This window comes from Haemaphysalis longicornis, unplaced genomic scaffold (assembly GCF_048455015.1).
Source record: "Haemaphysalis longicornis isolate Haplotype H1 unplaced genomic scaffold, Haemaphysalis longicornis Haplotype H1 scaffold_15, whole genome shotgun sequence".
NCBI lineage: Eukaryota > Metazoa > Arthropoda > Arachnida > Ixodida > Ixodidae > Haemaphysalis > Haemaphysalis longicornis.
The window spans coordinates 8,811,223-8,825,630 of NW_027526257.1; the positions used below are offsets into that span (position 1 = coordinate 8,811,223).

At 47.1% G+C, this 14,408-nt stretch overlaps 1 protein-coding gene across 1 annotated transcript; it reads right to left on the minus strand.

Moving 5' to 3' along the window:
* Nucleotides 1–301: 301 nt before the first annotated feature.
* Nucleotides 302–2,651, minus strand: LOC144165850 (uncharacterized). The gene is made up of 4 exons (XM_077695615.1): nt 2,353–2,651; nt 1,744–1,956; nt 454–566; nt 302–367 (listed from the first exon to the last, which is right to left on the minus strand). The coding sequence occupies exons 1-4, from the start codon at nt 2,618–2,620 to the stop codon at nt 302–304; spliced, it is 660 nt and encodes a 219-aa protein (XP_077551741.1). The 5' UTR covers nt 2,621–2,651.
* Nucleotides 2,652–14,408: the final 11,757 nt, after the last annotated feature.

The window sequence follows — 14,408 nt, forward strand, 5'->3', positions numbered from 1 at the left end:
TTGCGCCAGTTTGCCCCGCAGCAGCCTCAACGTAAGCCGGTGCTCCTGGTACTTCCGCGGCCTCTCCTCGTTGACAGCGGTAGCCCTCGCATGGACAACTGGGGCAAAAGCACTTTCTAGGGCCTCGTCCCGGGCTCCTGCTGCACTTGCGGCTGGTGCAGGGGCACTGCGAATGGCCGGCCTATTACCAGGAGGCCCTGTGGCACGCTGTGGTGTGGCACCCTCGGAGCAACTTGCAGCTGGCACATGGACGCTGCGAACAGCTGGACTGTTAATAGGAGGCACTGCAGCACCCTGAGAGCTACTGGTAGGCGGGGCTGCCGACGGCCGCCTCACAGTAACGGGTGAGCTGCCTGGGTTCACAGGCCTGTGCACCCCAGTGGCAAGCTGCCTCATGGGCACAGAGGCAGGCCTCGCCAGTGCAGCAGGGGCATTGCTCCCTGGCCTGCGCACCGCAGCGTTTGGGTGGATGTGGTGCGGTTGTGGTGCAGCGGTGAAGGACGACCTGGGTGTGGTCTGCTGGGCTGAAGGGGACACGGGCCTCAGGGGCGATGGCGGATTCCAATCTCCACAATTAGGCAAGGAGACACCACATGGAACAAAGGCGAATAAAGTAGCAGTGAGGGAACAGCATGTATAAAATTGGTGAACACGTATTCAGTGATGGAATATGGAATTAATAACTAGCAATACTGAGTGATATTTGTGAATTGCTCTTTTATTTGTTCTACCATTCTGATTTTTTTAGGGTGGAGCCCTTTGTTGCCCGTTCATGGGCTGAGCTGCGTCACCGTTGTCGTGACAGAGCGAACGATCAAAGAAAGTGGAGGACAGTTTTGCGAAACTGGGAGGGGAGGGCGGTTTGCCGTGGTGGCGCGAACCAGCACTCTCGGAAAGTGTGCGGTGGGGGAGGATAGGGTCATTGCTGCTCTCTAGAAAACCCACAAGTGAGTGCTGCCTCAGCACACTGCTGCTGCGCCCAAATATCGCACTAGGGAGTATCGTAACCGCCAGTCAATTTTTTATAGTGCTTGATTTAGAGTACTCCTTTGTCGTTAACCAGTAACTTACGCTCTTCTTTGGTTTAGTTCCAGTTCGGGTTTGGCGTGGTGGAAAAAGTTTCGGTAGGGTTCAGTGAAAGCAATGTTTACTGCTGTACGGTGAGACCCTATCCTCCTGTGTTCACAATGACCTGCTACAGAAAATGAGCTACTCGCAGACGGGCTCCCAGCACCTCCTAGAGGTGCGAGAAAAGTTGTGTTCTGTAATTCATGGTACGCACGACTGCGCCACAGCTGGGCATCTGGGCTTTGCATGCCCTCTTCACCGCACGCATTGTTTCTTTTTTTAACCGAGCTTTACGTGGCGAGTTGCCCCAAGTGTCGACACGACAAATGCCCATTAAGATGGAGTTACGTAATTGCCAGCCAATTATTTATAGTACGTGACCTTAAGGAACATTTCTGGAAGTGAACGCAATCTACGCGAATTCCATGGAAGGTGGCGCTAACAACATTCATTGTCAAACTCCACTTTGTTTGCAGGCATACAAAACCACAGCAATCTGTGAAACACATACACAAAGAGATCTCAGAATGACTTAAAATACCCAAGCTCCAACCTGGGAGTACTGTAGAGATGTTGAAACATGAAATAACACAGACAGCAAACCTGTTATAGAATGCAGGTAACACTTGTGAAGCTACCATCTCCATGTGCAGGTAAATGTGAGAGCTAACTCACCAGAATCTTCATCAAAATTTGTGGGGTGCCCTGTCACCATTGGCTCGAGGATGCCAGCCACCGAAGTCATCTCTGGCAGATCCATCACTGCTTCACCAGCATACGTCCCAATGCTGTCGAACTGGTTCTCTAGTTCGGTGCTCATGTGTGAGGCGGCTGCCCCCACCAATTCCAACGTCGGACTGGCGGTCTGTTCCTGGCGTGGCCCACCTCCTGTAAATTAACAAAGCACTGTCGCATGTGGACACACAACACGCGGATGCAACATAACACAACGGGAATAAGATCATACTGTAGTGGAACATTTCAGTAACATAACACAGTAAACAAGCTCTCGCAGGAAGAGAGGGTGCTCCTTCCTAAGTGTGATCCCACAACCAAATATTCTGAAGTACCTACACATAACGATCCCTTCCCTATTGATTGCTGTTGCATAATAGGCAGGTTTAGCAAATCGTTACCGTGTTTACGTTACCGTTTACCGTGTTTGCGGGAGTAGACTGCGCAGCGCGAGAGTTACCGCGAACGGCAACTTACCGGCAACAACATTTGGGTCAGGTTGGTGAGCGAACACTGAGTTGTATCAATTGTATCGAACAGGTCACTCACCCGTGCGGTGCTCCTCCCGCTTATCTTCGGAGTCCTTCTTCTTCCACTTTGCTTTTTCATTCTCCCACAGCTTTCTCAGCTGTTTTTCGGTCCTCGGGCGCATACTTGCGTCGCTGCAGTATTCCAGCCAAAGGCGCTCCCATGCCTTATTTTTTGCTCTTACCGACGCATTGTCCGTTTGCCGATTTTCGAGCACAGGACACTTTGAGACCAAGTACGCCAGGTGCTGGCGCTCCTCCCTCGTGTACATAAACCGCGGCTCACTCATGGTGAACGAAGAACGAGGCGCGCACGTGAAATGACCCCGGCAAACGAGCCTCCCGCGCACGCGGGCCGCGGGCGATGTACGAGACGATAACGAGCGGAGGCGGCAGGTTGTTGCCAGACGGGAGAATGGTTTCGGCCGTTCAGCAGCATAATTTATGCTACGCTAAAGCAAAATGTCATAGACAAAGAACACCTCACTTATTTACACCTTGTTTTATTGCACAGCAAACAACTACGCGTTAATTTTAAGCTTAGCGTTTGTTTTAGACTGAACGTAAACACGTAGCCTCTACCCCAGGTGACTGTCATGTCTATCATGCGGCGAGGAGGATTTCTCGAGGAGCGACTACGCTGAGGGATCCCGGAGGGCCGTTTGGGAAACGCGTTGGCCACTCGAGTGGAGGATCCCGTCAGATCGCCACTTGCTCAAGTTGCGTAGAAGTGCGGAGTGGAGGCGCGATTAAGAATACGGGGGTCAGAGCACATCTGAGGCCCTCAACCAGACTGCCTGACCATCATCTTGCGAATATGCCATCGGAACGCCTCCCCGCAGGTTTCGCAAAGACTGTAGCTGTTCACATCACTAGCATGCCATCCGACTATTCGCCTGCAAACAAGGACGTTGCTCCCACTTTGGTGTATGCTGCAGCCACGAGCATGCTTTGCTATTCCACAGTAAGCCCAGAAGCGAGATTGTCCGACGCTAGCCCTAGAGCTGCTAACTCTCATCTATCTACACGAGCGATACAGTAACCGCACCCATATAAACACGGATAGCTCGGTGACAACCTCGGATTCTGCTGGCGCCATGGTTATACCACGATTGTCGCTGACCCCGGAATTTATAATAGCACAACCCACCACTTCCACAGCTTCCGAACTTACCGCCAAGCCTCAAGGCGAAGATGGGCGATCTTCTGTAACTCCAAGCCTGCGCTCCAATCGCTCCAGTCAGCCTTGTGTCGTGGACACCATGAACAGCGCTGGCCGAGGTAGGGATACTTATGACGATGCTGCTCAAGCGGGTCATGACATTGCCTTCCAGTAGCTTCCCAGTCACAGCGGCATTGTCGGCATTAAAGTGCAGATGGTGCCGCCCCCTTGGCACACGAAAATATCAGAGACCATATTTATTTCATTATCCAAGATGGACTCCACTAGAACTCTCCCCAAACTTGCCCGGGAGATGACGGTAGCCCAATCAACTACCAAAAAGTTCACGAGCTCTCGTATTCATGCCTGGGACCCGCATCTTCAGCGTCATCTTCCATTCGCCTTCCCACGGACTGATGCAACCGTTCTTAGCCGGCTCTGGCTTGGAGTCGCCTTCACAAATGATTATTCCATTTGATTGGAGTGGCAGACAGTGAGCCGTGTGAAGTCTCGACATACTTCTAAACGAATGTCAACGTTTTTCATCGGCAGGAAGGCAACTTTCCTAACTCTACGAAAGCGCCATTCTCGGCGGCCGTTCTCTGAGGAGAAAATCCAAGGTCTCGGGCCTTCGCCGTTTTTACGCACAATGCCACAAAAGCGCTCCTGTACTTCTTAAAAACAACGAACTTGAACAGCAGATTGTACCACAAAGGACTACTCTTAATAAGTCACCGGACTCTATCGCCAATAGTGTCATAAGGTTGGCCACACCTGTTTAGGCTCTGTCTTTACCTTGTTCTACTTTTACTGTTTTCATCTTTTTCGTAATTTTCCCCCTTCCCCACGTGTAGGATATCAAACTAGGCCACCGCCTGGTTGACATTCCTGCCTTTCCTTTACCTTTATTTCTCCCTTCCCCCTTGACGCGCCTCCTCGGGAGTGGCACAAACATCATTGCTTGGTCCCCAGCCGGCGAACTGCTTACAACGCAACCTATACTTCGACACTTCCACCCCTCAGCACCTACCGAACGCCACATCGACGCCAGCGGTATCGACCTGGGTGGTGTTCTCGCACCGCTTAAACCGGGAATCGATGAATACGTTGTTGCATATGCAAGCCGAACTCTTACGAAAACAGAATCTAATCATTCGGTAAACAAAAAAGAGTGCTTGGGTATCATATGGGCCATCAACAAATTCCGCCCGTACATTTACGAACGCAGTTTTGATGTAGTTACGGAGCATTATGACCTTTGTTGGTTGGCGTGGTCGAAAGACCCTTCTGGCCTGGTAGATTTATCCGTTCATGTTTCAGCCGTTCCATTGCTAGCTAAAAACCTCGACGTTTCTTTTCGTCGCCTCGCCTCCTTTGCTCAGCTAGCTCTGCCGCTTCGAGACACTTTTGCTCTAGATCTGCTGCGCGCTTGCTTTCCTTGACTTCTTCCCAGCACTCAGTTAGCTCGCTATCATCTGTGTTCAGGGCGCGAACCGCTTCGATACGATTGCGGCCTGAGAGTTTATCCCTATGACACATTCAATACATTGCACATCAAAAGCAAGTCGTTTCTGACAAACGAATTAGGATCCTTGACTACTGGGCTCAAACACTAGGCTATTTCTTGGTCCTTTCTATCTGAACCAAAACGTTTTTTCAACAAACAAAACACACCAGTTCAGAAACTCCTAAGAGACACACAGGACGGATATGTTCGTCACACCAGAACATTTCTGAACGAACAACATACACCAGCTCTGACGCTTCTAGGAGACACACAAGACTGGCAAATTTCGGGTTGCACTTCAAAAGCAAATCGGCTTTGCTCATCGGATTGGGACCAATGAGTACTGGGCGCAGACACTAGGCTACCTTCGTGGACTTTCTATCGTGAAGCAAAACGTTCGTCAATGAACAAAACACACCAACTTAGACACGTCTAAGGGACACACGCGACTGGTACCTTGGTGACACAAAAACCTTTCTCTAAAAAAAAAAAGCTGAGCACAATTTCAAAGGGAGGAAGTCAGGCGCACATAAACGTAGTCGGAGTCATCTTGTTCGGTTGCGTGGTTTTATGCCTCAGCTGCCAGCCAGTTGTTATGGTTTCGCTGTTCGGGAAAATGAATCTATATAGCGTGACCGGAGATCGGAGACGTTGATCAAGAGACCGACGATTCCTGATGAAGGAGAAATAACTTTATACACGTATTTACGTGATGAGTACAAGTTTACGTGCTGGGTCGACCTGATCGCACAACCAGCAACAGCAACAGCAACCCCAAAAGCAATCTCTCGGCGGTTCGCAACACCGTCTTTTTGTTCAAGCCAAAGTCGCTGGAGTTCTCCTAGAGAAATTAACTCCCATATTTCTGGTCCAATCATAAACCCCCTATATCCCGCACACAGGCTCCGCCATCGCTCGGAGCCGTTCCGGTTGCATGCCCACGTAATTACGACGGAGATGATGCGATTCCGCCGCTGGTACATGGAGACCGTTGTTCAATGTACAAGGCGTGCCCGGTCCTTGACTGACGATGATCGCCGATTACCGATTCTATGGCCCCCGCCTCCGAAGTCGTATATGCTGTCTCCATTCCTCAGAATCGCGTGTGCGGGGATGGCTCCCTCGTTTCCGCTGAAGTCTCAGAGTTGAAGGGCGCGGTTGACGCAGGGATAATGAACCGCTGCATTCAATGGGGATTGACACGTGGCACGAGGTGATACGGACGATAAGGGCAATTAGCGACGAGGTGCATGCTTGGGTGCGCCGGCTCCGCAACCCGGCCATAACACTACCGTCGTTTCCGTGGATAAAGCGAACAATACGAAATAGAAAGTAATTCCATATAAATACGGGAAACGAGAATGCAGCAACAAATAGGTTCAACCGATTCCTTTAAATTGTTACCTTACACGAACCGTACGTCTTCTACTATGGATGTATTTCGGTATGGTTCGTTGAGAGTTGCAGTTCGCGTTCAAACCTAATGGCACAGATTTTTGAGCTGTTGTCGGCTCCGTTACTGAAAAGCTATCAACCTTTTATCGCCACCCTGATCACTAAACTCTGATGTTTCTAATTTTAAAGGAAAGCAATATGAATAAATAACCACGTGTGAACCAGTGTACATGCCAATCAAAACAAACAAAGATTCACCAGCGAGACGTTGCTGTTTGACTAGATTGATAACAACAAAAGATTTGAGATAAAAATGGAGGCTCACACTTAGAAATAGAGGGCTAGTTATGATCCAATGGACTGTTTTCTTCCCAAAGTGGCATAAACGTTTTTACGACGATTGTCACCCTAAATAACTGAAATAAATTCACGAACACTGGACATATAGCTCTAGTGGTCACTTGTCGCTCTTTGGAGATTTTATTGTTGTGCAGTATAATTTTCCTCGACTCACCAATGTTACTTAGATTAGTTCGAGCTGTGCAAAATGCGTGACGTATCTCGTAACACGTATAAAACTACTGGTATTGAAAATATTCAAAGCAATTTTCAAGTTGATTTAAATTACATTGGAGCAGCAGCAATCCAGGAAATAAGTATCATTCGTATGTCACTTTTGACAACAAGAACTAAAAAATCTAACCAGACTTTTGAAGCTTGCACTAGAATTAACTATACAAGTAGTACTGCAATGTTGAAGTTTTTATGTGGAACGAGCTTAAAATTGTGCGCAGTAGCTGCCGCTTTTTGGGACGACCGCATGTCACCAGTGATCTACACAACAAAAACTGAGAAATATCAATCGACACCGCGTCTTTTTTTTGGGAGGGCCGGGTGAACTATACTATCACACATTATTACCCTAACTCTCTACTGGTGCGACAAATCTCCACAACATATATTTAGGGAACATCTGAGCGTAAGATATGTTTTCATTTACTTGTATATACTTGTTTTAAATGTGTTCAGACCAGTGAGAGGATCTACTGCTCCTGTATGGGCCGTTGATTGCCTGAAGAATATTTTAAGATTAACCTAAGGTGTTTTTAAGGGTACAGCAGTGAAGATAAGATGTAAAGTTTCTTTCACGGAAACGATACCTTTGTACAAAGAAGCACAGCGCGCAATAGTCGGAATAGATCCTCCAACGAATCTCGTGTGGCTCAATCACAACGCGCACTATCAAAACACTGACATCGACAAAACTGTGTGCCTCCGCGCTTACTGTCGCCGTAATTTACTTGGCACTGACATGAAACAGCAGGAAGCCTGTCCACACCACTCCTTCTGGGGGCATTCAGCCCTCTTTCTGCAGGCAAGAGGCGAGTTTATTTCACAAAAACTACACATATCAACAACCTCCAAGCCGTCCAGAACAAACACCATCGCTACTAATTGTTGCGTCCCATTCTCTTGCATAATTAGGAAGGTGGCATGGGATTGCTTCTAGAGATGGTGCAGAAAAGTTGTATATCTGGATTTAAAAAACGTCTGTAATAGAAGTTTCAAAACAGCTTAAAAATAAACCTTAAAATGCTCGTTTCGGTATTCACAGTTTAAAAATTTATTTGTAGGTCAGTGTGCAACAAAAACGCTGCTTTTTATATAAAACGAAAAGGGTAATGTTTTTTTACTATGATGGCATATAAAATTCATTTAAAAATTAGCGTGGGAATTACGACATTTATTAGGTTTCATTGTAAGTAGCTTTTTTTGTAACTAAGTTAGTCATAAAATAGGGTGGTACTAAACAAGCATAATTGTGCACAATAAGGCCACACGCATGGCCCCTACAGTACAGTGAACACATGCAGGACTTCTTCCACATAAACAAATGTGTAGTGTCAAGAATGTAGTCTTCAGAAAACAATGTTGTACAATTGATTAACCAGTTTGCTCAATACTAACCTCGTTATGTTCTGTTGGGGCCTTTTTATTAATGACAGTTTGGACTCTTTTTTTATCAAACTCTAATTTTTTGATCACTTGCACAATACGCCGCTACTGTTTACCTAATTTTACTGTTCATTCTGTTCATTCAATACTTTTTATCCTTTGGTAGCCTTACCCACTGCGTAGTATTTTAAGTGGGCACTAAAAGATTAATGAAATTTTGTTTTAAGTGAAAGTTCATTCGTTTCGGAGCACTCAGCTTTTGCTCGATAAGCAACGATGCAATATTTTCTGAGAAATTCCTAAAGAAAGATAGAATTTCACTCACCAGCTTCCGTTTTGTCTGCGTCATTTTTTATGACGCAGAACTGCCTGCGTCATTTTTCATGACCCAGGCATCTCAGGAGTGTGGAACTGGTGCGGTCTGTCAACAGCACATCCCCAAGCCATGGCCGACCACCGATGTTTCTTTGACAGATGGTGCTGGCTTTTACATTTTTTATTTGTAACCAACCGAACAAGAAATGCTTTTCACCGCTCCAGCAGTAGTTGTGCGCGCCTACACGGGACGCCGAGACTTACGCCTGCATTGAAGGAAGCAGCGAAAAGCTCGGTTTCAAATATCGCGCAAGAGCGGCTGTCCGGCAAGGTGTAGCCAAAGTGGGAGTCTTCGTCTCACCTGGTCTGCCGATCACGTCCATCTCATATTCTCCCCTCTCACGTGGTGCGCCAACATGCCGTTAAATACACACTCGCTTCTTGCAGCCTTTTCGAGGTGTCTTGGTGGCCGAAGCTCCACCCGGCCCACATTTAAGAGGGTGTAGTGAACTCTCCTAGTTCACTGTAACAAGGGCAGAGATATGTGCACAAGATTTACGGATTATTTGTCAATCGCGGCTAGCAGCAAACGTGACAGCACACTTTCGGATCGGTCGGACAAACTTTGCAGAAAGTACCCCAACCTTTCCCGGGCGTAAGGTTTCAATATGGCACGGGCACGGCTTACCTATAGCCCCATTCGCTCGCGGATAACGGATCAGAAGCTCAGGCAGGTTGGGAGGCTAGGCGGGCGGTGTCGCTTAATTAAACACCTGTGGTGCACCTTGTCCCTTTGCAGCTTCCTGCGAGAAATTTTGCTTGCTGAACCTCCAGCATTCACCATGATAGGTTATTTACCCCAGTAATTGCGCACCAATGTTTCTTAAAGCAAAACCGAAACATGATAGCTGACGAGTGTTACGGAAGCAGCTTGTGTCGCAGGGTATAACATCGGTTGTCTGCATTTTAGAAATCACATAAGCTCACGGAAAGCTTTGGCTTACATTTATTTTATGACTCAACCACTCCGGAACTGTTTATTTAAGGAAATCCATTTATAGATTCTTCTCCAATGAGCTCTCACCGTGCACAAATATTGTGATGTCAAACACCATAGTACTCGTAAGCATGCGGAACATCAGCACCTGTTTTTAAAGTTTAAGGCATTTCTCTTTTATTAGACAACTTCGATTTCCAAAAAAGGTGAATTTGGGATCTTTGCACCTTAATCTATCGATAGAGGTTTCGTAATAAGGTATTGAAACTAACTTTAGGCCTTACTTTGACAAGTCGACAGAGGTTGAAATTCTTGTTAAAATTTCAAAATTTTAAAATCTTTAAAGATCTTGTTAAAAAAATTAAGGTTTATTTATTTTACGGTATGTCCGATCTTTATTTCTCAGTTTATTTCGTTACGACCTGTTGCAAATCTACTTCATTCTTTTTGGAAAGTAGGGCATGCACTGTTTAAATATGGCTGACTTACAGAACATACTTTTTGACGCCGGCAAAAATATTTGAGAACAATATGAAGCAGGCTGGTCACGCACAAGGAATATCAAGAGTACTACGAGCAGTCGCACTCACGACCACCGCACAATCATAGACATAGAGGACAGAATCTACCAAAAAAGATGTAGGTTATCTAGGCTCTTTATACAATACAATTATACTAGACTTCAAAGTCTAGTAGGCAATTTTAAAGGTAAAGTCCGTTCTGCAAGAGACCAGTTCTTTTGTGGCACATTGACTTCTTCCATGTCGGAACAACCAAAGAAATTTTGGCAATATTTATCTACCGATAAAAGTGGCATCACAGAGATCAGAACATCGGGCATAAGCATTGACGATCCCTTTACCATTGCCAATGAATTCACCGGTTTTACTATGAACGCATCGCACGCACACTTGCAGTATTACAGGCTCCGTGACCCGATGCCCGAAATAAATGTAAGCAAAAATGGCATTCTTAGACGTTTGCTCAATATAGACATAAAAAAGTCATCACGTCCAGACAAAATATGTATTTTTTTCTCAACAGAAATGCAACCTGTGTAGCAGAGTTCTTATATGTCACATAGAAAATATCATTAGTATACTAATGCTTGCGCTTGTGTGGGGTATGACCTAGGACATTGACAATGGCAATGACCTAAGTCATTGCTTTATTGTCGGGGATACGAATACCAAGAAATTGGACGCTGTGGCAGTAGCGTCAGCCAAATGTGAAGCATGGTATTTAAGAATGTCATGACCTTGTTATGGAAAATAACGTGTTTTCGCATATACTACGTGCATATTTAATGGCTATATCTAGCCCTGAAATCTACGGGCGCATAGCAGTCATTCTTCATTTTAAAAGGGCTTTCAATATTGACTTAATTTCGTTTATTGCCAGCAGTATGTTGACAAGCCAGTTTAGGAAGAACAATAAATTCTTCGGCCACCATTGCGTATATCAAATAAAATGGCTGCTGCCGGATACGGGCTGTCATGTATTTGAAGTCAACATTAGAAAAGCCTCATCAGAATGTGCTTTTTTTTCAATTTTTTCTCATTGAACTTCTTTCCCATTACAATTCGGAGAGCGTAAGGCAAATGCTGTGTAGCATGAGTGGCAGTGAACGTAATCTACCTTATCTAGGGGAGATGGTATGACACCCATTGAGCTCATGCTTTTTGCGGTATATAGCGCAGTACGAAGAATGTAACGACCAAACCGGTGTGTTAAAGCAAAATTTAAAGTTAACGTCTCAGTGTTGAAATTTACTACATGTATGATTTGATTAGTCAGTGACCAACTCGCCCAACTCTCCACTTTAAGTATGACACCCACATTGCCCAAATCTGCAAGTCCAAGTTGTCTTGAGGTACCCCATGAATGCCATCCGCACTTTGCTCACTAACATAAACACTCCATCTGCGTTCAGTGCGCTACAAGTACTGCAGGCCCTGGAGCCAGTACTTGCAAGCCTCGGGTGAGCAAGTGCAATGGCCAATGTGCGCCCGTCAATGATTGCGTATGTCAAGGACCCTTCCAATTTTCAGTTGAATGGCAGAGGTTTGCGGCCACGCATCTCTGATCTCAGGCAATTTGTGTTTACGAAGTTGATCCACATCCTCGTCATCTGTCAGCCGAAACTGTGTAAACCTATTAGGCTATCTGGCTATGAACTTTTTAAATCAGCCAAAGGCGGGGAGCCCAGAACAGTCGCGGTTTTCGTCAGACATGAGCTCACCTACGTGCAACATGCTGTGCAGCCTCACAGGGGTAACGAGTACGTCTGCCTGACTATCAGGAAACGCAAGCTCACCTTCACACTTGTGGGTGCGTACGTACGCTCAACATCTTGTTTTGATGCAACATGCTGGAGGGGATACTAAGCACAATGACTTGTCCATGGGTCATTACGGGGGTTTTTAATTACCACCACTTGCTTTGGGGAGGCTCGGGCATTAGCAGCAAAGGCCGGAGCCTGGCGTAATTTGCCTGATACCATGGCCGGTGGTTACTGAACAATGAAAGTCCTACTTTTTTACGCGGTACGAACTACGGCAGTTGCTTTGACCTAACGTTTGTGTCGCGATGCTTATCCGGCCGTACACAGTGGTTCCCAGACAAAGAAACAAATGGAAGCGACCATATTTCGACCTATTTAAAGATTCTTGGTCTACAAAGTCACCTCGACTCCAACGTTATTCGGGTGACCAATTGGTTACGATTTCAATTCAAGATGGAAGATTTTTGCGGAGGTGACGAGCCTGGAGATCTGGAGTCTGCCATTGGAAGCACGCTAGTTGCTTGCAAATGTTCCGTCCGGCTGTCTCCTAAAATCAGAGTTCGACATAGAGCTGGAAGGCCTTAGAGCTGTCCGCCGGCGCGCCGAACGAAGATACAGACGTTCGAAGCCTCTCCAATATTTGAGAGGAGATGCGAGAAGGACCCAGAAGAAGATCCGACGCCGCATTTTCCAAGTGCAAGCACAGCGTTGGAAGTCCTTTTGTGAATCACTCAACCCTCGGAAGTCTTTGGAACAAGTAGAACTGTGGTGAGCTAATGACCATCGTGCAACAGCGTTTCTCATTCAAGGCTCTCGCTCTTCGCCAGAAACGCCAGGAGCTCGAAGTAGCGGAGGACTTCGGCGTTCGGATCGCCAGTGAACCAGGCCCTGCTCGTTCATCACTTCCCACTTACATTCCAACTTCGAGGAATTCTCAGATGAACGTCCCGTTTTTGCTGGAAGAGCTCGAGGCGGCACTAGTTCTCTGCACCCGATCGCCATCGCCTGGCCAAAATGGACCCACCTATGCTGCCCTCTGTCACCTTGGCAATTGTGCCCGGCACGCTCTTTGATACCTTTCAACAAAAAATGGCATGATGGCATAGTCCCTGAAAAATATAGGTCTAACCGCCTTGTTCCGCTCCTGAAACAAGGAAACTCTCTGCTGAATCCGGCGGCATACCGACCCATAGCACTTGCCAGTTCCGTTGGAAAGCTTATAGAGCGAGTTATCCTTGCACGTCTGGAGTTGTTCCTGGAGCACTAAAACATATACCCTGAAGTCATGGCTGGTTTTCATCGTGGCCGTTCTATCGATTGCGTATCGAACTGGTAAAATTGTGCAGGAGCAGAGACGCATCAAGGGCATATGCGCTGCAGTCTTTCTGGACGGGAAAGGAACGTATGACAACGTGGAGCATGATGCCATTCTTGAAGCACTGCAGACTGTGGGGATTGAGGGCTGATTCTACCAGTGGGAGCGAAATTACCTGTCGGGGAGGTCATTCTTTGTAATGACTCAAGATGGCCCAACGTCAAAACACTATAACCAACGCGGTGTCCCGCACGGAGGTGTCTTGAGCCCCACGTTGTTCAACCTGACAATCATCGGCCTCGCAAGCTCCCTCCCAAGAATGCTTCATCTGCTGATTTACGCGGATGATATTTGCATCTGGGCACATGGAGTGACACGCGGCACGTGCACGCGCCTGGAAAAGGCTGCAGATTTGACAAACACCTATCTGTACAAGCAAGGGTTGGAAGTGTCTTCCAGCAAATGCGCAGTGTTTTCGTTCTCACGGACGCCTATGAATACATGCCCTTAGACAGTTAATGAGATAAGGGTCTCTATTGTGAAGTATCACAAGTTTCTCGGCGTTGTCGTCGACAGAGACCTTTCTTGGAGCCCCCACGTTTGTTGTTTGAAGAAGGGGCTATCTCCAGTGGCCCATTAGCAGCAGTTCATCGGTGGCAAGACGTGGGGGACGCCTATGAAGTCAATGTTTAAGCTGTACGACGCGCTATTCTTGGACTCCCGACGGTACAGCCTGCCTGCACTTTCAGGCCCGTGCCGTACCAATACTCACCAACTGCAAGGCATACAAGCGCAGGCCCTTCGAACTTGCCTTGGCCTACCACGGGGCACGCAAACAGATGCCACCATTGCTATGTCTCGTGAACGCTTCTTACCCACTTACGTGACAATTGAAACACTGAGGGCGCCTAACACTCATTAGGCACCTAACCAGCCTACCGGATCATCACATTGCTAGTCTGCTATCTAAATGCCGCATGGGTCTTTCTCAAAGATGTAGCTTCCAACATCACCAGCATGCCATCCAACTATACGCCGGCGATGAGGCCGCCACTCCCACTTTGGTGTATGACGCAGCCTCGAGCATGCCTCACTATCCCAGGCTTAACAAAGAAGCAAGATTTTCTAACGCTGGCACTGGAGCAGC

What these genes read in the sequence shown, in the direction of transcription:
- LOC144165850 (XM_077695615.1), bottom strand. Translation starts at nt 2,620, where the DNA reads ATGAGTGAGCCGCGGTTTATGTACACGAGGGAGGAGCGCCAGCACCTG. An exon ending in GCGGGAGGAGCACCGCACGG is followed by an intron (nt 1,957 to 2,352) that starts GTGAGTGACCTG and finishes GTTAATTTACAG; the next exon opens with GAGGTGGGCCACGCCAGGAA. An exon ending in AAATTTTGATGAAGATTCTG is followed by an intron (nt 567 to 1,743) that starts GTGAGTTAGCTC and finishes CTAATTGTGGAG; the next exon opens with ATTGGAATCCGCCATCGCCC.